This window comes from Alternaria metachromatica, assembly GCF_023757995.1.
Source record: "Alternaria metachromatica strain BMP 0045 chromosome Unknown scaffold_3, whole genome shotgun sequence".
Taxonomy (NCBI): Eukaryota; Fungi; Ascomycota; class Dothideomycetes; order Pleosporales; family Pleosporaceae; genus Alternaria; species Alternaria metachromatica.
In genome coordinates this window covers 246,384-273,157 of record NW_026055494.1, presented here as the reverse complement: position 1 = coordinate 273,157, position 26,774 = coordinate 246,384, and the positions used below count along the sequence as shown (strand labels likewise).

General features: G+C 53.3%; 6 protein-coding genes across 6 annotated transcripts; 4 read left to right on the top strand and 2 right to left on the bottom strand.

Moving 5' to 3' along the window:
• Positions 1-2,804: 2,804 nt before the first annotated feature.
• Positions 2,805-3,758, bottom strand: J4E83_001735 (uncharacterized protein; the record flags this gene model as incomplete). The annotated part of the gene is made up of 3 exons (XM_049328689.1): positions 2,805-2,819; positions 2,874-3,340; positions 3,389-3,758. The coding sequence occupies 3 exons, from the start codon at positions 3,756-3,758 to the stop codon at positions 2,805-2,807; spliced, it is 852 nt and encodes a 283-aa protein (XP_049191661.1).
• A 1,577-nt stretch (positions 3,759-5,335) lies between these two features.
• On the top strand, positions 5,336-7,849 carry J4E83_001734 (uncharacterized protein; the record flags this gene model as incomplete). The annotated part of the gene is made up of 1 exon (XM_049328688.1): positions 5,336-7,849. The coding sequence occupies one exon, from the start codon at positions 5,336-5,338 to the stop codon at positions 7,847-7,849; it is 2,514 nt and encodes an 837-aa protein (XP_049191660.1).
• Positions 7,850-8,520: 671 nt separating this feature from the next.
• J4E83_001733 (uncharacterized protein) lies at positions 8,521-11,443 on the top strand (the record flags this gene model as incomplete). Its single annotated transcript, XM_049328687.1, has 3 exons — positions 8,521-9,672; positions 9,725-10,975; positions 11,036-11,443. The coding sequence occupies 3 exons, from the start codon at positions 8,521-8,523 to the stop codon at positions 11,441-11,443; spliced, it is 2,811 nt and encodes a 936-aa protein (XP_049191659.1).
• Positions 11,444-12,110: 667 nt separating this feature from the next.
• Positions 12,111-13,875, bottom strand: J4E83_001732 (uncharacterized protein; the record flags this gene model as incomplete). The annotated part of the gene is made up of 4 exons (XM_049328686.1): positions 12,111-12,817; positions 12,867-13,660; positions 13,718-13,755; positions 13,804-13,875. The coding sequence occupies 4 exons, from the start codon at positions 13,873-13,875 to the stop codon at positions 12,111-12,113; spliced, it is 1,611 nt and encodes a 536-aa protein (XP_049191658.1).
• Positions 13,876-16,670: 2,795 nt separating this feature from the next.
• On the top strand, positions 16,671-22,627 carry J4E83_001731 (uncharacterized protein; the record flags this gene model as incomplete). The annotated part of the gene is made up of 3 exons (XM_049328685.1): positions 16,671-16,858; positions 16,911-22,226; positions 22,276-22,627. The coding sequence occupies 3 exons, from the start codon at positions 16,671-16,673 to the stop codon at positions 22,625-22,627; spliced, it is 5,856 nt and encodes a 1,951-aa protein (XP_049191657.1).
• Positions 22,628-24,624: 1,997 nt separating this feature from the next.
• J4E83_001730 (uncharacterized protein) lies at positions 24,625-26,385 on the top strand (the record flags this gene model as incomplete). The annotated part of the gene is made up of 5 exons (XM_049328684.1): positions 24,625-24,849; positions 24,907-25,007; positions 25,064-25,574; positions 25,637-26,128; positions 26,188-26,385. The coding sequence occupies 5 exons, from the start codon at positions 24,625-24,627 to the stop codon at positions 26,383-26,385; spliced, it is 1,527 nt and encodes a 508-aa protein (XP_049191656.1).
• Between the last annotated feature and the right edge of the window lie 389 nt (positions 26,386-26,774).

Here is a 26,774-nt window from a genome sequence, read left to right as displayed (position 1 = left end):
GATCGAAGTGTTCCTGTCACCAATAAGAAGCATCAGTTCGCCATTCAGGAGAGGCTTATCGATGGAGCGATATATCGAGGCAGTGAACCAGGCGCTTCTTTATAGCGGTGCCACGCATCTCGTTACCCAGACAGCGATAACTGATCCTCTGATTCGGTCGAAGTACTGGGGATGCGCGACGGAGAAAGAGACGCGCGTCATATGGTCTATTTGCTCTATTGTTGTACATTCAGTCCACCCCGTGGGCACCTCCGCTTGACAGCGCTCGGAGGTGTGCGGTCATATAGCCCGGTAGGGTAGGTGGTGCTCCTCTTCCTAGGTAGGTGCTTTATATAGACATCGACCCCTGCGTGCCTGATAGTAAGACCGAACTTAGCCCTCGTCACCTATTACCAGGTTACGATCAAGTCGTCTTAGTATGACGTCAAGATGTAGTGACCTATGTTGCTAAGAGTGAGTTTAGTGCTATGTTCGTGACGAACGGTGTTGATTGGGGAAGCAGTGGGGTGTGGTAAAACGATCAGTAGGTTGTCCTTGTCGCTTCCTGCAAACTCGACGAGCGTTTTCGCCGGCATGTCGAGCCTGGAGGGCATTTCGATACCAGCGAGGAGCTCAACAACATGTTCCCCTTGCACAGCCATATCCCAAAGTCTGTCTATTTCATCATCGAAAGAAGGCTAGGTCGTTAGCTGTCTGTCCTAGGATAAGATGAGGAAGAGCGGACAAAGCTCTGCGTATGAGCGAATCTCTACATAAAAGTTTTCCTGATTTGATTGGACAACACTAGGTGTATTCGCTCTTTAATCGTACTCACCTCATCGAATGATAGCTCTTCAAACAACCCTTTGTCTGCAATAGACCGTCAATAGATGGTGCCGTCATTGGGGACCTCCATCGCTAGGTTAGCTATCGTCACTGCCGCCGGTGACTACAACGAGGCTTTCCTGCTCCAACCCTCAGCCACTACAAGCCTTGGAGCATACAGTATAGTCTGCCGTGCTAGTCCGTCACCGTAAACCCCAGCGAACACCTCCAGGGTATAACTTCAAGCCTAGCTTCGACCCAGCGAACTTTCTGGTAGCGAACAATACCAAACATCTAGAAAGCTCGGATTCGCGTTTCCTATTCCCAAAATGCCTACCACATAACGCCGCGTCTTGAGTTTCGTTTCAGACCCCAGGACACATCAAAGCAGCGAAAGAAAAAGAAAACCCACCGAATCCTCACCTCGGCTTTACAAGAGAGCCACAATATGCACGAGAGAGTCAGTATCAACCGCAACGGCATCAACGGCATAACGAACCCTCCCTCTCAGTCCACAAACGCCCAGATGCCCTGACCTTCGCACATGCTCTCCAAATGCCGAAGCCCTTCATTTCCCAGAACATGTAACAAACGCACCGACGCACATAATCCCCGTTGCAAGGCCAAAGCAAGTGCGAGAACAAAAAAGCACGCATGTCAAAACATCAAGACAAACCGACCCTTCTTTCCCTCTCTGGTCGGGAAATTTGTCGATACCCTCGGGGAGATCACGGGTCCGCACTCTTCAGCCTCACGGCGACAGCGAAAGGGAAACGAGCAAGGACGGAGGAGGGGTGGTGAAACAAGAAGGGAGGCCGAAATCGCCGAAGTCTTTCCCCACCTTTTGCCGTACCCAGCCACTTGGACTACGGGCACCTCGGAGTCGGCTCTTTCACGAGGCAATTTCACGCATCAAAGTGCGGAGAAAAAAGGCGGTCAAGTCTGTCTGGGTCACTTTGGTTTCAATCTTGCCTTGGGTAACATTGCGCTGCGTTGTAGGTGCGTTTCAATCCCAATTCGCGTGACCTCGAGCCTTTCTCGAAAAGGGTGATGATTAACTGGGTGATCGATGCAAAAGTATGGGGAGGGGGAGGGAGATGTATGTTCATTGGTGGTAGTTGTACAGCGCTTTAATGGTGATGTGCAAGGCTGAGGCTGAAAATGTTGGGCTAGTGTGGCTAGGGGAGGCTGGGGCATCGCGAGGGCTCGCGTGACACACAACCATGTGCAATAACTGGTGCACAGAGCTTGAATAGCATGGTATGTTGATGACGTTGGTTGTGTGGCTGTGAGGATAATGCTCGTAATGGCGGTTAGTCACCAAGTCTGTAGGAGTAGTTGCAAGTCTGCTTCGAGTGTCACAGTAGATATATCATGTAATGTGACTGATTTTGATTGGCGGAGGTGGTAGATAGAGTAGCTAGAAAATGGGGGGTGCTTGTTGGCAGGGTGGCTACATGGCGACAGGCAAGAGGAGCACACATGGGGATAGGGAGCGGCAGGACAGGAACTAATGCCCTCAGGTAAAGGAATGGCTTGGACGAAATTACCGTCCGTAAACAAAGAACAAAGACAAGAGAGCGACCGTGGTGCTCTTGTGCGCCGGATGGAGTTATAAGTGACCCATTCAATTGCCCGGTATCTAACACCCCACAAACGCCCAGTTGAGGAAACAAGAAAAGGTTGGATATAACACAAGAGAGGTGAAAAGATTCTTCGGTGCAGCCGCCACAAATCTTTCTTTATCCTCGTCAAATGCTGGTCTGCACAACGGTATGGTGGTTCCGTCGTGTACTGAATAGTAACGGGCTAAATCGCAAGATGATTCTTACTCTCGTCGTCAAAGCGTGATTGCGCGCACCGTGGTGCGAGACATGGTAGTGAAGGAGATTAGGTAGTTGCGTAGTCAGGGTATGGAGGTGTTCGTCAGCGACGCCAGTCGTGAGAGAGGGTCGACGTGAAGAGCGCACGTGTTGCGCCAATTGCCCTGTTTGAGGCACTTATACGTTGGTAACCTAATGGAGTGTCAGTGAGTGGCGTTTCGTTAGGCGGCATCGTGGATCGCATACCTTCAATATCCGCCTCGAGTAGTCCTCGTTGTCTGCAATACTGCCGTTGCTCTGCCTCCGGTCGACGAAGCTCGGGTCCAGACGCGAGTCGTTCATGGACGAGTTGCTGGTGTGTAGCTTGCCGCCGTTGACGAAAGCATTTACGTTGGCGGCATTGCGACGGTAGTCTTCTTCTGCTTGATGCTGACGTCTCCGGCGAAGCAAGAACCATACACCGAACATGATCGAGGCAAGGGCTAGTATGCCGACGACTACGCCCACTGCGATGGCGATTGTGTTTGGTTTGCTGTCTTCTTCGGGCGCCGCAGATGGAGTGGCCGAAGCCTGGGCGGCACCGGTTGATGTCGGAGCAGCGGACGACGGCTTTGGTGCTACTGAGCTGCTGCTCTCTACTTCGGGCTCGTAAAAGTCGACTGGGTTCCTAGTTGTTCCGGTGAGAACGACCCATAATTTGTCCTTTCCACCACCTAAGCGCTGTCAGTCGGGAGCGAAATAAGGGAAGGTTGTCAGCTTACAGGTCCATGTCTTGTCGCCGCTACACGTGGTGCCACATGTCTCGTTCTTGATCTGCCACTCTTTGGCGGGAATCTCGTCACCACACCAGCATTCCTCGCCGTTCGACAGACCCATAACGGGCTTGTTTTGCTCAATGCAAACGAGTTGACAGTTACCAGGCGACTGGAAGTTGAAAGAGCCGTGGTTCTCGAGTGGGATTCCGGTCTCGAAGCAACCGATGCTCACCATGGCACTTGCTCCTAGGGTCTTTGTTGGTGTGGTGATAGGGTCCGTGACGGTCGCCCATGTTGGCGTTGGCTTCTCTTCCGCGGCGGCCATCATGACCATCGAGGCTGCGGCCAGGGCGGAGGCGAGTCTGATGTACACCATTGTGGTGATGTGCTTGGTTAGTTAGTGGTGCGCGTCGGTCGGCGGTGACAGCGTGTCGCACGGAGGGCTATATGCAGAGGCGTCGACACATGCAAGGCCCTGTGGGCGTGGATAGGTCGGGCGGTCCGAGTCGGCGGCGGTGGTGATGGTGGTGAGAGAGCGAGCTGTTGGGGTTCGGCGTGGATGTAAGGCTGAGTGGATATGGGGATGGCGGCGGAGATGGAGTCGTCGACAGGCGCGATGGACTGGGACTGGAGGCTCGATCAACGATGCCCAGGGCCGTCTGGTGGTGTTGAAACGGGGGGCGTCGTGGCAGAAGTCGAGGCGATGAAACTTGTCGGCTGCCCCTTGGAGAGAACCCCCGTAGAGTGACGCAAAAGGAATGAATCGACGGGAGATGGGTTCTGGGTAAAGAGAGTGTAGTGATGCGATAAAACGATTGTGGGTGTCGACGATTGACAACGTGAAGCAGACAAACGAGAGGAGGCTCGGGCCCTGAGAGTGGATCGCAGTGAAGAGAGGACAGGAGAGTGCGCCCCAGTTAGGACAGGCAGGCATGCAGCCAGGAGCAGGAGCCAGCCTTGGCAATTAGCCTGTGCCTGCGTCTGACTGCCGCCATCTTTAGCCCACCCGCCCTGTAACTTTGGACAGCGCATGCCTCTAAATTGCAGCGCGTCCTCGAGCTCCCCTCGCATCTCCTGCGCCAAAGTCTATCCTCGCGGTATTCACTCCTGCCTTCACGGCATGCATCCAGGGCCTCGTGTGCGCGACAGCCTGTCACGACGTCGGCCCAGCTGGGCAAGGCGCCGGCCCACTAGTGCCAGGAACAGCGCCGCCATTGGCCGCACGGCGTTTCATGCTTGCCGGGGGGCGGCAGGGGTGGTCGCAGGCTAACCCAGGACCGCGCGGTCAGGCACTAAAGCGACTCAAGCGCTCGGCCAGAGGGTGTCGCTGACGTTGCGATACTCAGGACGCGCACGATGCTTTTTTGCGATGGATGCCAGGTCGAGAACGTTCTCGCGCTCCACTACTGCGCTGTTGGGACTGCCTACCATCGTGGAAGGCGGGAGTGGGACGCGGCCACGGTCGAGTCGCGTCTCCCATGTGGAATCTCATTTAACTAACATCCGGAATCTGGAGCATGGAACCCGTTGTCCGCTCTATCCGAAATGCGAACACCACAGTCTAGACATGCGCGGCCCGACACAATCGCGATGAAAGTTTAAACATGTGAGGTGAGCATAGCGGAGGTTGCACGCACTCTGGCCCGAGAAAAAGCAACATGCACGACATCTGCATCGTGATTAAGCGGCCAGTATCTCAACAGTGACCGTTGTGCCTCTCCATACAGCGCCACATACACAGAACCTCCAACGGCTGAGTTAGACACATGTCAAAATGCTTGGGTGACCTGAGACACGAGCGGGACGCAGCCGCATCGTGCAAGCTCGTCCTAAGATTCATGCTCGTGTCAAGATTCCCCAGGTTTGTAGCAAGTCGCGCCAAGTCGCCGCCGGACTGCAGTGCTACCGGATTCCAAGGCCCCTCCGATTTCGTGATGATGCGCTTAGTCACCCATGTCACGTGCATCTCCCACTTCCCGATCGGGACGCGTGCTCAGCATCGAACCAAGCTTCACCAGGGCCTCCGATGACCAGCCACGCTTAATGCGCCGTCCGCCCGTTGCCTGTCGCCGAGCAGTGCAGTCGCTCCAGTCTTCCTCCTCCCAGCACATATGGATCTCTGACGACCTCCTCACCGGCGCCCTCAATCGATTTTTCCCCAGTTCGTGCCCGCAACAGAAGCGCCATGGCAGCCACGTTCCGGGGCCATTGGAGGCCAGGAGGAGGGCAGCAAAGCGCCGAATGACTGTCTCAGCGGGCTTCTACCCTCAGGGAAACTTTGCGCCACTGTTCAATCTCGGTGCGCTTTTTGGCTTTCGCAAAGATGATCCGCCCACTTGGAGATACGAAGCACCGTCTTTACAAACCCATGCAGAGCCATTGACTTCGCGTACGTTGCGCAGCGCATTCTCCACATACACTCAGCTAATATCGACAGCAGCTCAGCATGTTCCAAGTTTGCCAACAACGCAACCCGACCGTACATCCACGGAGCACGCAGCTTCGACGACTACCGCTTCTGCATTCGGTGCCCCATACCCTTTCTCGCAGAACACTTCGCAAGATAAACCGCAGAAACATCTGAGCAGACCAGGGGAATGCACAGTCGATGCGCTGGATCCTGAGGCGCATTTTGACGACTTCAAGACAAAGATCGCAAACGCTGGAACTATGTCCAGTACCGAACGCGGCCGATTACTACATCAGAGCTGGATATCATGTCGCCCAGCCACCAATATCGATTGGGTCTACAACGTCATGGTAGTCAAGCATCTGACCGAAAACCGCTGGGATCACACGCGCATCCTTTCCGGCCTTAAGTTTTTCAATCTACCTCCCACGTACACACCCGAGAGTCTCGACCTCCTCAAGTGTCTGGAAATGTCTGGCGCGTATCTAACGCATGCCTCCCGTGTCCATCGCCGCGTATATTCCAAGATGATAGAAGCCGCTACATCAGCTGCAGATTCAACAAGCTCATTACAGGATACCCAACTACTCACACTGATCCGGTCAGCCCTTCGCAGCTGTTCCTACGTTACTGAAGCCGGCCAAAGTGCTGTAGGCGATCTTTGCTTACTTGCGGACAAGATCGAGGCTTCGAACTTGCGAAAGGCGATACGTTCTCTGCTGGCCGATTTCGACAACGCAGAACAAGTCATCGTGTCGATGATTGCACGCGCTTCTCACAATTATCTCCACGCTGTCGAGGAAATACTTTTCTTCCTGCCTGAAGAACGACTCCAGTCGCTAGTTTCATCGGTGACTCTGTCCCTCATACAAGGCGTCAGGAAGACACGATTGTCGGCTGAGACGTACTGGCACCGTGCGCGTGCGTGGATGACAGTCCTTGGAAACCTTGACGCCCGATTCGATGCAACCCGTTCCAATAGCACCTACACACAAATCGCCTTCACCGAGGTGGCTGCGGATGTATTCAAGAGCGAACGTACGGGTACTAAGCGGCCACTTCTATTACTCTATGCTCTCGCGTTCCGTACGGCACAGCAGCCAGGCTATGGTGTGTACAAGGACAGTTGGTTACAGTGCGTACACGCCTACGCGGCCTCTGCACTGGAGCAGCAAGGCATACTGAGAATGGAAGACGAAGTGATAAAGGTCTTTAAGCGCATGCGGAAGGCTTCCATTCAATATGGGCCGATGATGAGTATGGCTGTCCATACGTTCACATCCCACGCCAGCCTTCGGTCTCTGCGCCGATTTCAATACCTTGTACAAAAGTATCGATTTCCACTACATAACCCAGAGGCCATACAAACCCGTCTCGCCGCTGAGTTGCCCACTCTCCGACAGCAACCAAACCTGCAGACAGTCCAGGAGCGCGAACAGCACGCCTCCACATTACGTGCATGCCAATACATCTCCGATTCTCTTAACAAATTCGCCGGACCAGCGATCTCGACTACGCTTGTCAGCGATCAAGAAGAGATGGAAACTCTACAGGCCCGTCGGGAATTTGTCGCAATTCTGGACCGCGCCTCGGACTACCATGCGCTGCCGCCAGCCTACGCCAACCTCACTGCTGACATACCGTTCTCTCAGCGCACGGCGCTTGTCCATCAATTAGCTCATCATTACTCTATCGCTACTACCCGTTCACATAACGCAACCATGCGCTCCATCTACCAACTATACAACTATCTTGAGTCGCATTCCCTGCCAATTGGTCCTCTGTTTACCAAAGCTGTAGTCCGAGCTGCTATTATCCGGCCCATGATGGAGCACAGGTTCGTCAGTGCAAGGAGATTGATTTGGGTGTGCCAACTCGTTGCCAGGGTTGAAGGTGAAAAAGTAGCAAGGCAGATTGAAGGTGCTTTCCATCGCTGGAGAGGGGACCTGATCAAGCATGCCAAGGAGGTTCATGATGCTGCTGGTGGTGATCGGGGTGCGAAGGCCAATGTGGGAAGGTTAAAACAGTTGAATCTATTGGGATCCAAGGAGGATTAGAACCTGTTGTGGAATAAAAGCCTAGTTGATTACATATACCCCATAGAAAGCACGTTGTTACAGACGACGGAGATACGCTTGGTGCTGGTACAAATTCTGTACCAGCAAGCGGCATCAACGCGAAATTATACAGTTACATCCCATGCATTTAGATTTGACTAAACTCTGACTTGGGCTCAGGTGATAGTCGCGGCCGCTTAGTCGGCTGCTGATGCTCACGAGATCAAACCTTGGAAATATGCCCCACTTCGTCATAACTTTCATTGGATCACTCTTCTCCCCTCCTCCCAGCCCTTCATTGTCGCGCTCATCAACGCTGAGTACAGCAATATCCTGTGTAAATATTTTGCGATGCGCTGAGTACTAATCTTGAAGTCCGAGATTTCGCATTTCCGCTTGCACCGACGTCATCGGACGGACCTTGGAACACCTCTTCACGAACAACGCATTCGACTTGGATCATGCCTGTAATGCGCAAAAGCACGAAGACATCAACTTTCCAGACTTCTTTCTGGTGATATTATATTGGTCGTCATCGGATTGTCGTCATCGCTCGATACAAAGCAGTCTTCCCTCCACGCAAACGCGAGATTAACTGCATCTGAGTGCCTATTTACGGCACCTAAACAGCGACTCACAGTTGAAGCGATCCGCTAGCGCCTTGTGTCGATATGGACCGAACTATCTCCCCACCTAGGCCTACTATTGAACAACTACGACATGTCGTCAACAACTATCCCATCATCGACAATCATGCCCACAACCTCATTTTACCTCACCAGGCCGATACAATTCCCTTTGAAACCATAACCACGGAAGCTCAAGGAAGAGCTTTGCGAGACACCTTCAAATCACTGCCCCATTTACGAGCAGCTAAGCAGCTGCGCCGACTTTACGAATGTGGTGAGGACGCGGACTGGGAGGACATTCTGGAACAGAGAGTTGAGTGGATCCGGAGCAATTCTGAACGATTACATGAACGATGCTTCGAGAACGTGCACGCACTCCTCATCGATGATGGACTCGCTGGGCCGGAGAAGGTCTTTCCTTACGATTACCATGACCGTTGGACCCAAGCGCCTAGTAAGCGCATTGTGCGTATCGAGACGGTCGCTGAGCGCTTGATGGAGAATCTTGTGCGAGAGGCATCAGAAGACGATCTGGGCAAGACCAAATTTCTGCCGCAGGTCTGGACGAATTTTACCGAAGACTTCGAGCGTGAGATCCAAGATGCGGTTGAGGACGAAAATGTTGCCGGATTCAAATCTGTCATCTGTTACCGAACAGGTCTTGATATAGAACCAGAGTACGAAGAAGCTGCGAAGACAGTTGGACACCCTTTCGAACGCTACGTCAAGAGTTGCATTCGCAAACGCAACTACCGTATCGAAAAGAAACACCTGAACGACTATCTTGTGTTGCGCACACTGGAAATTCTGTCCGAGCAATTGCCACATGGTGATTCTCTTGCGAAGCCATTTCAGCTACATACTGGCCTTGGAGACAATGATATCAGTCTCCTTGAGTCAAACCCAGCCTTCCTGCAGCCATTGATCGAGAACTACCCCCAGGTGCCCTTTGTACTCCTTCATTCAGCGTATCCATATACGCGCGAAGCCGGCTACCTCGCAACTGTGTATCGACATGTGTACCTGGACATCGGCGAGGTCTTTCCAATGGTCAGTAGAAATGGTCAGACCGCGATCTTGCGTCAAGCCATGGAGCTTGTCCCCGGCAGCAAGCTGTTATATTCATCTGATGGCCATTGGTTCCCTGAGACATTTTGGCTTGCCAATCTACAGTTTCGCGAAGTTTGGTTCCAGGTGAGTTCGCTGGGATGACGAAACGCCTATTCCTATAGGCTAACAATTGCAGCTACTCAGCGAGTATATCCAAAAAGGCGACATAACCCCACACCAAGCTATTGGCATGACGAAAGATATCATGTTCAATAACTCCAACGTACTGTATGATCTGCGCTACGAGGCTATATTCGATGAGACAGTACAAGCGGATCCGAAACAACTTACCTACAACCCAAAGCCTGCTGCGGCTTCACCTTATCAGTCTCCAGCAGTGACACCAGCCCCTGCTATGAGTATCCCCAACCGATTCTCAGCTTCAAACACGCCAGGCAGTCGGTCAGTGTCTCCGTACACGCAGCCGGCGTTTCCCCCGCCGCCAAAGGTGCCGCATGTATACGACGTTCAGTTGTTCGAAGACTTTAGAGAAAGGAACCCTACAGTGAAGTTCATATACGTGCAATGGCTTGATTACATGGCCACTATCCGTAGTCGCATTGTTCCCATCAAGGAGTTTACCCGCATGATAATCGAAGGAGAACGCATTGGTATATCACAGGGAAACACGGGCACTCTTCAGAACGATCGCCTTACCCCAGTTGTAAACACCACGGGCCAAGTCTACGTCGAACCCGATCTACGTTCCCTCCGTGTAACCCACAACAAAGACCCCCTTCCCGCTGCAACAGTACTCAGCTACTGGCGCACAGAAGACGGATCTGCCCTTCCAGAAGACCCGCGAAACAACCTGGAAACGCTAATCAACGATCTCCAATACAACTACGCGACATCCCTTCTCATCGGCTTCGAAATAGAAGTCACATTCCTCTCGCGAAACCCCCCTTCCACTTCCACCAACCCTTTCCAAACTGAGCCCTACTCACCCTTGACCAAGACCCATGCGTGGGGAACCCTTACACCGGAACAATGGCTGCAACTCCCCTTCCTCAGCGAAATCGTCCTTGCACTCGAGGAAATGGGCATCGAAGTGCAACAATTCCACGCTGAATCAGGACCAGGGCAGTACGAATTCGTGCTTCCGCCTCATCCTCCTCTACTCGCTATAGACACGCTTATTCAGGCCAGACAGGTCATTGCTCAGATAGCTAGTCTGCATGGACTGCGCGCCACGTTGCACCCTAAGCCTTTCGAGGGTATGGGCACGGCTGCCCACGCGCATGTTAGTTTGCACCCGCCAGAGAGGGACATGCAGTTCTTCGTCGGAGGCGTGTTGAAGCACCTCCCTGCAATTTGCGCATTCACCATGCCAGCGGAGGTCAGCTATGGACGTGTAGCAGATAACTCTTGGACAGGCGGATCATGGGTAAATCACCTTCTCCCGACCCCCAAAAATAAACAACTACATACTGACATGAGTGCACAGGTAGCATGGGGCACCCAAAACCGTGAAACACCACTCCGGCGCATCTCCCCCGGCCGCTGGGAACTCCGCTGTATAGACGGTCTCGCAAACATGTACTTCGCCCTTTCTGCCGTTCTCGCCGCTGGCCTCCTCGGTCTCGCTGCAAACGACCTTATCTTCCCGGAACAGGATATTCAGGCCAATCCTGCGACCATGGACGAGCAGATGCGCGCTGCGGTTGGTATGACGAAGAAAATGCCTAGGAGCATGAAGGAGGCTGTGGAGGCGCTGAGAGAGGATGGTCCGCTTAATGAGGCGTTGGATCAGAAGTTTGTGAGGGCGTATCTGGAGATGAAGCGTGAGGAGGCGAAGATGTTAGGGGAAATGGGTGAGATTGAGCGGAGGGCGTTTCTGGTGGAGAGATATTGATGGCTGTTTGGTAGTTGACCAGACGTATTTGATGTGCAATTGATGTTCTTGGTTTTACATGTTGTGGCCTCGAGAACAGTCCAGCACGTGAGCCGTGGGCTTGAACGGTGCGAGTGAATGGTCTAGGTGAAAAACCGTCCTGCCGCGAGATGAAGTCTTGTCACACACTGTTGCTTCATTGTATCTTGCTTGAGCAATCTATCAACGTAGTCGCCCAGGCTAAAAGCTGGACAAGTGAGTTTCGAAGAAGATTGACTGAGGATGTCTTGGAATAATTTAGGTTTCATGGTCGAGACAGAGTAAGATGACTCTACGCTGCATTGCGTGTCGATGCTCAAGTATTCACGTTGACATTTCGGAGATGCAGATTCATCGAACCTTGTGGAGGACTACTTCTCTGCTACCACATAGGTTACACAAGGTCGTCCTAATCCACAACATCACATGTACCAACGAAGAACACATCATACTTTAGACAATTCAAGGTCTCGTTTCATTGCGCACCATACATACAACAGTATAGCAAAACTATTAGAATTTCACCTAAGCCAAAGAAAACCACACTACTCTTCCAGGCCACTCGTACAAGACGGTGCCGGCAAACCCAAGGGGAATAAGCGCAAACCCACGCAAACTATGCAGGATAAATACAAAGTTGACCGATATCTTACAACAGGATCATAGCCATGCCTGAGGCAACGGCAGCAACAACGTACAGACCCATGCCGAAAGCACCGTTGGTGAATTGGGGAGCGGACAGACCGGCGGCAGCACTGCCGGAGCCAGATGCGTCACCAGAGCTGGAAGCACCGGTAGCCTTGGCAGCAGCGCCCTTGACAGAGCCAGTGCCGTCAACACCAGCGTCCTTGAGAAGGGAAGAGCAGCCGGAAGCGGTGGGGCTGGCAACAGCCTTCTTGGAAGTAGCCTGACCCTTGAAGTCGCAGCCATCGCTGACCTTCTTAGCGTAGGCGTTGAGAGCGAAAGAGAGCTGCTCGCGGCTGGAGCACATGCCGTAGACACCGTAGGGGCCGGAAGTGGCGTTCTTGTTGATACCCTGGCAGTACTCGCCGTCCTTCTCACCGCAGATGAAGCCGAACATCTTGCCGAAGTCGTCCTCCTCGGTGTCATCGGCGACTTGGCAGCTGAGAGTCTCCATCATGCACGAGCAGAGGTTGGCGTTGGCGACAGGTGGGAGGGGGTCAGACTCGGCCTCCCACTTGCCAGAAGTGACCTTGGGGCACGAGGCAGCGGCGGTGTTGCTGGGCTTGTACTCGGACATCTTGACACCGACGGGGGTGGCCTTGGCGATCTGCTTGGACAGGTTGTCAAAGTCGTCGTTGGTCTCGACCTTGCCGCCCTTGATGGAAGCGAGACCTGGGAACTGTTAGAAGCGATTCCAAGGATTGAATCATGTGAAACTTACCGAACTTGTTCTCCTCCTCGAAGTACATGTAGACAATACCTCCAGACCAGACACCAGTCATTTGCTTGCCGTAGAGAGCACCGACCTCAGTAAACTTGCGGGGGCGAGGAGTGTTGCAACCGTACTCAGCGAAGAAGACGGGAACGTTGTACTTCTCAAAGTTCTTGGTCTGGACATCGAAACCGGATTCGGTGAAGGAGGAGTCACCGCACCACGAGTAGATGTTGTAGCCCCAGAAGTCAATAGCGCTGTCGGCGTCGCCGCAGTCGAAGTAGTTGGCCATGTTCTCACGGATGTCGGCATCGTCGTTGGTGGCGTATCCGACACCAATCTCACGGTAGTTCTTGCTCTTGATGTAGGCCTTGGTGTCACGGACAGCTGCCTTGACGAAAGCGCTAGCAACGGTGTTGTTGGGCTGGTTGCTGACCTCGTTTCCGGCGAAGAAACCGAGAGTGTTGTCGTACTTCATCATCTCGTCAACGACGCTGGTGTAGCGCTCGTATAGCTCGACAGTCCAGCCAGGGTCGTCACGGTTGATCGACAGTCCTGGCTCAGACAGATCGGCTACGACGTAGATGCCGGCATCAGCAAGCTGGGTCATGCAGTCCTCATGGTCCTTCTTGGGATCAATGGCGTACACACGGATAGTGTTGGTCTGGAGCTTCTTGAGCTGCTCAATGTCACGCTTGCATGCTGACGAGTCGGCAAGAGGGTCGGTGATGTCAAGGTCGTCGGTCGAGGCAGCTGTGGAGTTGGAGTTGATTTCTTGCTGGTATGCGACACCCTTCATGAAACTGTGCGATCGTTAGCTTGGCTTTTCTTGACCTTTCTTGAGTTCTTGGGTCTCTTACAATTGTTCACCACTGTTCTTCTGGAAAAACTTCTGACCCTAGGCATTGTTAGACACGCCAGTCGCACCTGTCGCACGACATCATACCTTGATGACAATGGGGTCAACGGCGGCTTGGACGCCCGCGAGTAGGGCCGCAGTAGCGAAGATTCCACGCATCTTGGTAATAATAGTATAAGACGAGTTCCAAGAGTAGTGGTGGTGTTGGCGAGAGCTTGGGTTGAATCGCCGAGAATTGTGTTTAAAGGCTGTAGAGAATGTGTTTAGGAAGGAACAATGAGATGAAGGAGTGTGGCGCAACAGCGAATGAGGCTGTATGCGAAAAATGAATTATTCAAGGACGTAAAGACGGACTGGTAAAACAGAAAAGTGAGTGTAGAAACGACTCTGAGGCACAACGAGTGAAGAAATGTAGGGTCAATCAAGCATTCCAAGAGGGATCAGCGAGGGTTCACCTGTGCCCCTGATACTAGGCTTGTTTCGCATTCATGGCCCGAGCGCCTTCGAGACCATCATCTATTCTTCTATTGCACCAACACCGCAGGTAATATGAATGTTGGATGCTGGAGACTACACGTCCAGCTTCGCGGTATGGTAGTCAGCTTCTTTCACCAAAATGTTGCCAATGTTATTGTCGCATTTTGAGACTGTCAGCGCGGCTCGTAGTCAAGAGTCGCGATCTCGACGCGTACGTACACCCAATTTCGCACCCCACTGAGAGCCGCCTGAGCCCCACTGCGGATCATGTTGCTAAATTGAATGGCGTCTCTGCAGATGTCACGGTATGTGTCCCGAGCAGTCCCGGTGCGCCGTGTTGGATTACACGAGAGAAGGCGGGAAGTCGAGACTGTGGATCTTGGGGATGGATGTCGGCGATTGCGATGGTCGTCGACGCTGGAGTGCACAGCCTCGTGCAGCCTCGTGAAGCCCCGGCGTGACCGCGGCACTTTAGGTTCGGAGGCACACGACACGCAGTTTGTGCAGCTGAAACCTAGTCGTTGGTGTGGCGAAGTCGCTCGCGCCGTGAGGCGGCCAATGGATCATGATGCGTTCACAGGCAGATGCCGCTGACGCTGGTGTTCGCGCGTCTGCGACTCGGCTCCAGACAACCATTGGTCATCACAAGGGAGGGGCATGGCGAGGCTTCAGGCCGGGAGCTGGCATGCCCGAGAGCGTTTGAGAGTAATGCGTGCATACAAAGATAGCTGGTCAAGGAGTGTGCGCAATTATGAACTGATGAAGCGGTTACGGGCTAAGAGAAGTGCATGTAGAGAGTTTGCATACAGACGTAATCATGATCAGACCTGCTACACTGGTGTTGGAACGACTTAGACGCTCTGTAGCCGGCTCATTTGCCATAGTGTCGACGTTGGGAACCGGGCGGCCTAATATAGCTCACCAGCTGGGGCCCTGGTCGGTTGAATTGGGGTGCGGTGAGGGATTCCGTCATCATGCGATCGCTTTTGATTCATGCACGACTCAGGAGATTCACGCGCAACGAGACAGCGGCTTTTGGGAGGGAAGTAAACATGCAGGCGGCAAAAGGACTGGGGCATGTTGAGGTGCGGTGTGTTCGGGTGTGATCAGGCTCAACAGAAGCACTAGCAGCGACTGGCGGCCGTCAGCCCCCTTTGGATTGCGACACCAAGCACCGTTGGCCTTTGATGAGCTAGGGCTAGGGCGTTGCGGAAGCGCGCCACGTCGCGATTGGCCGTCAGATAAGAAACTTATCGTCGCTATCGCGGCCGGTCGAGCAGCGGGCGAAGCAGGCGGGACTGCCTTGGTCTGCCGGGTCGCTAGTCGTGGTTTGATCAGCGCGGGCCTCGCAACCGTGCAGAGCAGTCTTTGTTGGCCCATGGCTGCGAGCAGTCGTGACGTGAGCGAGGGCACCAGCAGCAGCGGGGGAGCAGAGGCAAAAAGCGGTACTGCAGTCTCGAGCTGTCAGCCGAGTCACCCAGAGCGCGCTGCGTCGGCGCCGGGTGACGGCAAGCAGGGCGGTGGTGTCGTCTTTGTTGTTGGTGTATTCGGGAACCGGTAGTATCGATATGCAAGCAGATCGGAGATTCCATGGTAGCTGGTTTCCTGGCCAGCGCCGTGCGGCCTCGGCCAGAGCAGCGCGCAGAGGGCGCGCAGCAGATCGCAGCTCCTCTTGCTCGAGTGAGCGCAGCGGAGCAGCTTTGTAGTGTGCATACGTCCATGATCTCCGGTGCCTTTTTTAGAGGGGCGACTCAATATCGGGACGTGAATGCTAGCGAAGGGGACCCATGCGCAGCGTCTCTGACGGCGTTAGGCTAGCTTGGCGGTCGTGCCTTTCATTTTCAGGGGAAGCTGCTAAAAAGCTCTTTGCCTGCCCTTCCGCATTCACCACTGTCGCTCACTCACCACCTTCTTCTTCACGTGTCCGTTTTCTTCTACATTGCCTCTCGTTTCATTGCGTTGAGGTTGTGTAGCTTGGACGACCCGCCCCGACTGCTCCCTCACCCGCCTTGAGGAGGAGAGCCGCTACCCGCCACTTCCACCCAGCCTAATTCCCACTTTCGCCCCAGCAGCAGACAAGCGCCGATTCGCCGCGCGTCTCTCCTGGCAACCACGACCGGCTGCATACTCAGCTTTCCACTCGCTACGCCCGACCACAACACCAGACGCTCTTGCACTGCAGCAGGCACGAGCAGCCCGCTGTGCTACTGAGACATTGCCGCCCCCGCGATAAACAGCGAGCCACTTCCACAACAACACACTCGTTCAACCACCCCATCTGCACCTAGTGCACCGACGTCAACCGTATTTCGCGGCAGCACGACTACGAGCAATTCGACTCTGCCGCTCCTAATGCCCATTGTTTGAGGTACGACGACCCCTCCGACGCCCGCCGTTTCAGCATTGGCGGCCCCTTGCGCGACAGTTATTGACAGCTCGCCTCGCAGATTTACATCCCACTCTAATAGCTTCCCACGATGTCCGGACATCCACAGGGAGGCCACTACGACGACGGCTACGGCCAGACTCAAGGCCACGCCCAGGGCCAGCCTCAGGGCCAGGACGCCTACTACCACGACGACCAGTACGGCCAGTATCACGACGACGCCCACGGCGCCCAGTACCCGCAGCAGGGCCAGCACACCGATTCCTACTATGACGAGCAGTGCGTATAGACCTTCAGCGATGTTTTCGATCGATTGCTAACAGCCATGCAGAGGATACTATGACGGCCAGCAGGGCGGTCAGTACCAACAAAACGGCTACTACGACGAGCGCGGCCAGCAGGGCTACCAAGACGAGTACTACAACGACCAGTATTACGACCAGGGTGGTGCCCAAGACGGCTACGCAGCCAACGGCCAGCAGCCCCGTCGCCGTCAGCACGACTCTGAGGAAGACTCTGAAACTTTCAGCGACTTCACCATGCGTTCCGACATGGCTCGTGCCACCGACATGGACTACTACGGTCGCGGGGACGAGAGGTACAACAGCTACGCCGAGGGTAACCGCGGCTACCGCCCTCCTTCGTCTCAAGTCTCATATGGTGGCAACCGCTCGTCTGGTGCTTCGACGCCAATCTACGGCATGGACTACTCCAATGCCCTTCCCGCTGGACAGCGCTCTCGCGAGCCTTACCCGGCGTGGACTGCTGAAGCCCAGATTCCCTGCACCAAGGAGGAGATTGAGGACATCTTTCTCGACTTGACCGCTAAGTTCGGTTTCCAGCGTGACAGCATGCGCAACATGTACGACCACTTCATGACCCTGCTCGATTCGCGTGCGTCCCGCATGTCGCCCAACCAAGCGCTTCTGTCGCTGCACGCCGATTACATCGGTGGAGAGAACGCCAACTACCGTCGATGGTACTTCGCGGCTCATCTCGATCTGGATGATGCCGTTGGCTTCGCCAACATGAACCTCGGAAAGGCCAACCGCCGCACCCGCAAGGCTCGCAAGGCCGCCAAGAAGAAGGCCAGCGAGAACCCAGGCAACGAGCAAGAGACTCTCGACGCTTACGAGGGCGACAACAGTCTGGAGGCGGCTGAATACCGCTGGAAGACCCGCATGAACCGCATGTCGCAACACGACCGTGTTCGTCAAGTCGCCCTATACCTTCTCTGTTGGGGAGAGGCCAACCAGGTCCGTTTCATGCCTGAGTTGATGTGCTTCATCTTCAAGTGCGCCGACGACTGGCTAAACTCGCCTGCTGGACAAGCTCAGACAGAGCCAATCGAGGAGTTCACCTACCTCAACAATGTCATCACTCCGCTATACCAGTACTGCCGTGATCAAGGTTACGAGATCCAAGATGGCAAGTACGTCCGTCGCGAACGCGATCACGCAGCCATCATTGGATACGATGACATGAACCAACTGTTCTGGTACCCAGAGGGTCTCGAGCGCATCGTATTTGAGGACAAGTCTCGTCTTGTCGACATCCCACCGGCTGAGCGCTACGCAAAGTTGAAGGATGTCCTCTGGAAGAAGGTCTTCTTCAAGACATACTACGAGCGCCGTTCGTGGTTCCACATGGTTATCAACTTCAACCGTATCTGGGTCATTCATCTGACTTCCTTCTGGTTCTACACGGCTTTCAACTCGCAACCTCTCTACACCAAGGGTTACGAACAACAACGAGACCAGAAGCCCGAGAAGGCCGCTACCTTGTCCGTAGTTGCTCTCGGTGGTACCATTGCCTGCTTCATCCAGATCTTCGCTACTATCTGCGAGTGGTGCTACGTTCCTCGACGATGGGCTGGTGCTCAGCATCTTACGAAGCGTCTCTTGTTCCTTATCCTGTGCTTCGTCGTCAACATTGCCCCTAGTGTCTACATTCTTGGTATGGACAAGCGCACCGGTACTATCGCCAACGTTCTCGGTGGTGTTCAGTTCGCTATCGCTTTGGCCACCTTCGTGTTCTTCTCGCTCATGCCTATCGGAGGTTTGTTCGGCAGCTACCTGACACGCAACTCTCGCAAGTATGTTGCAAGTCAAACGTTCACTGCCAGCTACCCTCGCCTCGCCGGCAACGACATGTGGATGTCTTATGGCCTCTGGGTCTTGGTCTTCGCTGCCAAGCTTGCTGAGTCGTACTTCTTCCTGACTCTGTCGATCAAAGACCCTATTCGCATCCTGTCACACATGAAGAAGCCCTCTTGCCTTGGAGACGCCATCATTGGTAACATCCTCTGCAAGTACCAGCCTCGAATCTTGCTCGGTCTCATGTACTTCATGGACTTGATCTTGTTCTTCTTGGACTCTTACCTGTGGTACATCATTGCGAACATGTTGTTTTCCGTCTCTCGGTCTTTCTACTTGGGTGTCTCGATCTGGACACCATGGAGGAACATCTTCTCTCGTCTGCCCAAGCGTATCTACTCAAAGGTTCTCGCCACCACCGACATGGAGATCAAGTACAAGCCCAAGGTCCTCATTTCTCAGATTTGGAACGCTGTGGTCATCTCCATGTACCGCGAGCATCTCCTTGCGATCGACCACGTCCAGAAGTTGCTTTACCACCAGGTTCCTTCCGAGCAAGAGGGCAAGCGCACTCTGCGTGCTCCTACCTTCTTCGTGTCCCAGGAAGATCACTCCTTCAAGACTGAGTTTTTCCCTGCTCAGAGCGAAGCCGAACGCCGTATCTCTTTCTTCGCTCAGTCGCTGTCGACTCCCATTCCCGAGCCTCTACCAGTCGACAACATGCCCACATTCACAGTCTTGATTCCCCACTACGGTGAAAAGATTCTATTGTCTCTCCGTGAGATCATTCGCGAGGACGAGCCTTACTCTCGTGTCACTCTTCTTGAGTACCTCAAGCAGCTTCACCCTCACGAGTGGGACTGCTTTGTCAAGGACACCAAGATTCTTGCCGATGAGACCTCTCAATTCAATGGTGACGACGAAAAGGGCGAGAAGGACACCGCTAAGAGCAAGATTGACGATCTTCCTTTCTACTGCATTGGTTTCAAGTCCGCCGCGCCTGAATACACCCTCCGCACTCGTATCTGGGCTTCTCTTCGTTCGCAGACTCTTTACCGTACCATCTCTGGTTTCATGAACTACAGCCGCGCTATCAAGCTTCTCTACCGCGTAGAGAACCCTGAAGTCGTCCAAATGTTCGGTGGCAACTCTGACAAGCTTGAGCGTGAACTCGAGCGTATGGCTAGGCGCAAGTACAAGATCTGTGTATCTATGCAACGTTACGCCAAGTTCAGCAAGGAAGAACGCGAGAACACCGAGTTCCTCCTCCGTGCATACCCCGACCTTCAAATTGCCTATCTGGATGAGGAGCCTCCTATGAACGAGGGCGAGGAACCGCGTATCTACTCTGCTCTCATCGATGGTCACTCTGAGCTCATGGACAACGGCATGCGTCGTCCCAAGTTCCGCATTCAACTCTCCGGCAACCCAATTCTTGGTGATGGCAAGTCCGACAACCAGAACCACTCCATCATCTTCTACCGAGGAGAGTACATCCAGCTCATCGACGCCAACCAAGACAACTACCTTGAAGAGTGCCTGAAGATTCGCAGCGTCCTCGCTGAGTTCGAAGAGATGACCACTGACAATGTCTCACCTTACACTCCTGGCCTTCCCAGCTCCAACTTCAACCCTGTCGCCATTCTCGGAGCCCGTGAATACATTTTCTCCGAGAACATTGGTATCCTTGGTGACATCGCTGCCGGAAAGGAGCAGACGTTCGGTACTATGTTTGCTCGTACTTTGGCCCAGATCGGTGGTAAGCTCCATTACGGTCATCCTGATTTCCTCAACGGTATCTTCATGACAACACGTGGTGGTGTCTCCAAAGCGCAGAAGGGTCTCCATCTCAACGAGGATATTTACGCTGGTATGAACGCTCTTCTCCGCGGTGGTCGCATAAAGCACTGCGAGTACTACCAGTGTGGTAAGGGTCGTGATCTTGGTTTTGGTTCCGTCCTCAACTTCACCACCAAGATTGGTACAGGTATGGGAGAGCAGATGTTGTCTCGCGAGTACTACTACATGGGTACTCAACTTCCTCTCGACCGATTCCTGTCCTTCTACTACGCCCATCCCGGTTTCCACATCAACAACATGTTCATTATGTTGTCGGTCCAGTGCTTCATGTTCGTACTCATCCACCTCGGCGCGCTCAACCACGAGACGATTCTCTGCCACTTCAACAAGGACCTTCCCATCACCGATCCTCAGTGGCCCAACGGTTGCGCCAACTTGGTACCCGTATTCGACTGGGTCTCGCGTTGTATCGTTTCCATCTTCATCGTGTTCTTCATCTCTTTCGTTCCCCTTGTGGTCCAAGAGTTGACTGAGCGTGGTTTCTGGCGTGCCGCGACTCGTCTCGCAAAGCACTTCTCCTCCGGATCGCCCTTCTTCGAGGTTTTCGTCACTCAGATCTATGCCAACGCTCTCCACACCAACTTGTCCTATGGTGGTGCTCGTTACATTGGTACCGGACGTGGTTTCGCGACAGCTCGTATCCCCTTCGGTATCTTGTTCTCACGATTCGCCGGTCCTTCCATCTACATTGGAGCCCGTTCGTTGATGATGCTGCTGTTTGCCACCATCACAGTTTGGGGTCCATGGCTCATCTACTTCTGGGCATCCCTGTTGTCCCTGTGCTTGGCACCGTTCCTCTTCAACCCCCATCAATTCTCATGGGACGACTTCTTCATCGACTACAGGGAGTACCTTCGCTGGCTGTCTCGCGGAAACACCCGCTCGCACAGTGCCTCCTGGATCGGATACTGCCGTCTCTCGCGTACGCGTATCACTGGTTTCAAGCGCAAGGCTCTCGGTGACCCGTCCGCCAAACTTTCCGGTGATGTCCCTCGTGCTCACTTCACGAACATCTTCATGAGCGAGGTATTCGGACCCCTTGTCTTGGTCGCCATTACCATCATCCCCTACTTGTTCATCAACGCTCAGACTGGTGTCAATGACAACCGCCACAAGGAAGATGAAAAGACAGACCTGAAGGATCCCGAGGCGTCCGGTGCTCTGGTCCGTATCGGACTCATTGCATTCGGTCCCATCGCCATCAACGCTGGTGCTCTTCTGGGCTTCTTCGCTTTGGCTTGTTGCGCGGGTCCTCTGCTCAGCATGTGCTGCAAGAAATTCGGTGCCGTTCTGGCTGCTATTGCGCACGCCATTGCTGTTCTCGTCCTCCTCATCTTCTTTGTTGTTCTCATGTTCCTTGAGGGCTTCAGCTTCCCCAGAGCTTTGTCTGGTATGATCGCCGTCGTCGCTATCCAGCGATTCTTCTTCAAGCTGATCATCACGCTTGCTCTCACTCGTGAGTTCAAGGCCGACACCGCCAACATTGCCTGGTGGACCGGAAAGTGGTACACTATGGGATGGCACACAATCTCTCAGCCTGGTCGTGAATTCCTCTGCAAGATCACAGAGTTGGGCATGTTCGCCGCCGACTTCATTCTCGGCCACGTGCTCCTCTTCTTCATGCTTCCGATCTTGTTGATCCCATACGCCGACAAGGGTCACTCTGTCATGCTGTTCTGGCTGCGACCTAGGTATGTTCCCTCATTACTCGTTCAATTGACATCCGCTAACACGTAACAGTCGTCAAATTCGTCCTCCGATCTACTCGCTCAAGCAGACCAAGCTTCGCAAGCGTCGTGTCATCCGCTACGCTATCCTGTACTTTGTCCTCCTAGTCGTCTTCTTGTGCTTGATCGTTGGCCCAATCGTCGCCGGCAAGTACATCAAGCTGGACGTCGGCCTGCCTCTGTCAATCTTGCAGCCTACTGGATACAGCAACAACGACACCACAAACACCCCTACCGGATCATGTGTCAACGGCATGAAGTGTCCATTATGGAACGATGGTGCTGCCACAGGTGGAGGTGATGCCGGTGGTGCCGCTGCGACCGACGATGCCGCTCGCCGATTCCGTCGGTACATGGCATACTAAAAGCACATAGCGCGAATCGTTGTTTACTGCTTTCGCAGCCTGCATTGTACAATATTGGCAAATCATGAGCGTGGCGACATGGCTTGGTCCCATAATGATTGTAATATCCACTACAGCATTTCCTTCGTTTTAGGCGTTCTACGGCGGGCTACATCGACCTGCTTTCTCTCTTTCTGAACACATTGGTGTCCGCCTATGGCGCGGACTTGACTGCACATACACACGAAGGGGCTGTTTTGGTTCATCATGGAAGGCGAATATGTTAGAAAGTGAATTCATTACATAGATATATTGATGTCTTAACAACTACGACCTTCTTTCCTGTGACTTTATGCTCTCGTGCATCCCTCAATGTCGTCGTTCCCGTATCGTAGGCCAAATCCACGTTGCTCAAGGTAACCGCCTTGGTCACTGTTTTTTACCGTCGCTACTCTGGCCAAGCGAAGTACAGGGCCTCTTCCACTTTGCACAGGTCCAACTTCGTCCTTTGAATGAACCTTACATTTCATCGTTACATCTACGTAAGAAGTTGCTCTTCTCGGGTAGACACCGTGTTTGTTAGCGATCAGTCATAGAGGGCATGGTAGGCTGAGTTCAGGCTCATCGACAAGTTCGGAATCATTGACGGGACATGCCTTACCTGCGTGAAGTCACGTTGGCGTTGCTCTTGCGTTTGGATGACACTGTTTTTTATTCAGCTCAGTGAAGAAAGATGACTGACTAAGTTGCCTGTGGGCGGTGGTTCAATCGCACATCTACTATTTTTTGTATAAGACGCTGCCCAAGCTGTGACCTCAGCCTCCGACTCATAGTACCACTAAGCTCCCTCATCTGATATGGACTACCTAGATATCCTAAGGAGTTTTGCCTTCCTATTGAGCCACTAGGGGTATTCGCAGCTGTAAGGGTTGCGGTACGACCAGATATGGTCATTGAGGAAATCCGGGACTGTGAGAGCGTCACCTCGACTAAGCCAGCTAGCACCTTTGCAATCGCGTTCCCTGTATTTGATATAAGTTCTCCATGCCTAGCAAGAGAAGATGATGCTAACTTACCGGTAGAAGATAGTGCAATGGTCACCAGGCTTCGAAACAGAGCTGGCTTTATCACCTTTGTCATTAAGATTCCCTAATCCAGTCACTTACCATAGGCCAGGCTCAGACATTGATATCACGTACAGCATACTCGGTCGTTCCATCGCGAGTCCTCATGCGTTGCGCCTCGATAGTTTGCGTCGTCATGCAAGGTGAAGGGTCGGTCCTTGTTGCCTGCTGAAGCTATAGAGGTTAATGGGGTAATGAGAACAATAGCTAACTGCATGACACAAGCAGAATAGGCTAACAGGTGAGAGCCTTGGAGGTAGTGGAAGATATTTGGACTGAGAAGTGATGATGAGAGGAGATACTTTATTTTGCGAGGCAACGGACAAGTCTTTATACACTACTCCTTCTGCACCGTAGAAGTGGCACTGAATTACATTAAAAGCATTACACAAGAGACCATCAACCGAGACGAAGTCTCCGGCCTGTTATGTAACCATTTCTCTTACCGAGTATTACGCCCCGCCTAGGTAGGATCCGGAGCCTTGGACAGGTAGGATGAGTATGCGTCGTGGCCTCGGCCGGTGCGAGAAAAAGGCTCAACTGGTTGCCTGACGCCCTGCAAGGGTTTAAAGTACTAGAGGGACGAAGGATTAATCAAGTCTAGAGTAGTGTCGGTGGACGAGAAAGTATGCGAGACTGGTGACTGGTTGGTGGAGCATCTGTCCAACTGCTTCTGAACTCGACTTGCCCCAATTGCGTACAAAATGTTACTACTGGGAGGCTATAGAAAGGTCTCGAGGGCTACCTGGAAGTTTGGTCAACAGACACACGCGCTGTACACACGGAACTAACCGCTTTGGGACGGCATTCCCGGCGTCGCCGCAACATTGCCCAGGTGAACCCCCAAACATCATCGAGGTACCATAGCCGCCACCTACAAAACTAACAGCAACTATGGACCTGCATGAGATACAGAATGTAACTGCGCGCTTCATCGCCGACGCCAATACGCAGTTCAATCGCATACCCGGCTCCGCCATCGCTGTTCGCTACATCAAGTCGAGTTACCAGAATGACCCCGTTCGCAGCGCGGTAGAGCTGTTCTTGTTCCTCTTCGCAGTGCGCTACCTACTTGCACCCAAGTATAGCACCAAGAAGAAGGTTCAACTTACGGATGAAGTATGTTTTGCGCCTTGCAGACAGACTGACCGACATGGCGGGCTGACGAGGAAATAGGAGATCGACGAATTGGTCGAAGACTGGACGCCAGAACCGCTTGTCGCGCCCACTACTGCCCTCGAGGAATTGGACAACGAGAAGCGACCCATCATTGTTGGGTATAGCAAATGCCCTCCCCAGTGTTCCGAACCCAATGCTAATGAGCACTGCGCAGACCTACGGGCCCCAAGTCGAAGCTCTCCAATGGCCGCACCGTCACGAACCTTGCCTCGTACAACTTCTACAACTTCCTCTCCAACGATGTCCTCAAAGACAAGGCCATTCAGACCCTGCGCACCTACGGTGTCGGCCCCTGTGGCCCCCCTGGTTTCTACGGCACACAGGACGTTCACATGAAGACCGAAGCCGACGTCGCTGCACACCTCGGTGTCCCCGCCTGCATCATCTACGCGCAATCCTTCTCGACTATAAGCAGTGTGATTCCCAGTTTCAGCAAGAGAGGAGATATTATCGTAGCGGACAAGGCGCTCAACTTCGCTGCGCGCAAGGGCATTCAAATCAGTCGCAGTACTGTCAGGTGGTTCGAACACAATGATATGGAGGATTTGGAGAACGTCCTCAAGAAGGTTGTCAAGGAGCAGGCCAAGAAGCCGCTCACCAGACGCTTCATCATCACCGAGGGCCTGTTTGAGAACATTGGGGATGTGGTGAACCTGCCAAAGATCGTACGTCGATCGCGTGTCCATGCTAATTATCAAAGTGACGAATTGGCTAACAGCTTGTGTAGGTTGAACTCAAACTCAAGTATAAATTCCGTCTCATCCTCGACGAAACCTGGTCCTACGGCGTCCTCGGTCGCACCGGCGGCGGCGTCACCGAAGCGCAGAACGTTGACGCTGCAGAAGTAGACATGATCATCGGCTCGCTTTCTGGCCCTCTCTGTGCGGCAGGAGGATTCTGTGCCGGTAACGAGGAAGTTGTTGAGCATCAGCGCATCTCGTCTGCGTCATACACTTACTCCGCTGCGCTTCCTGCTTTGTTGAGTACAACAGCGAGTGAAACAATCAGTCTGTTGCAACAGCAACCGGATATCCTCGCGGGACTCAGGGACAATGTCAAGGCGATGCGGGGACAGCTGGACCCTAGGAGTGATTGGGTTAAGTGCAGTAGCTCAGGAGATAACCCCATCATGCTCCTTGTTCTCAAAGATGAGGTTATTGAAAACAAGAAACTGAGCATCGACGATCAGAACCAGATCTTCAGGGAAGTTGTTGACGAGGTACGTTCTCTCCGTTGCGTTCCCAATTTTATCTTTAGGCAAGTTGCTAATAACCACAGTGTCTCGCAAACGGCGTCCTCATCACACGACTCAAGTCTTTCCCACTCGGTCTTGGACTGAACCCCCGCGATGCGGGCTGGCAACCTACACCCGCACTGAAGGTGTGCGTGACGAGCGGTCTGACAAAGAAGGAGACAGAGAAGGCTGGTACAATCATAAGGCATGCCGTCACCAAGATTGTTAGCCGACGGAAGTAAATCATGTAGCTGGCGGGTATTGGGTTTTGGGCATTGTCAGCATGAAGGCGGCGTTTAGGCTTCGAGCATTTGCTTATGGCCTGTGTATATGTACGATATACTTCTTGTATAATTTCCTTGCCATGTATATCTCGTAATAGATAATATCTTGTTTAGAGCGACTGCAATAGTAGAAGGGCTTTTGTGCTAATTGTGCAACGCGCTGAGGCAAGACATCCCTCAATTTCGGCGCACAGTGCTGAGTAGACAGATCTTAGCCCCTCTGTTCAAGACACAGCCACAGACTTGGACATGCTGAACAAAGAACTGCCGATGTAGAGAAACAATTGCCGCAGGCACGTGCGAATCACATGGCTGAGCCGGGCAGTGCAGCAGCACGGAAGTTTGCG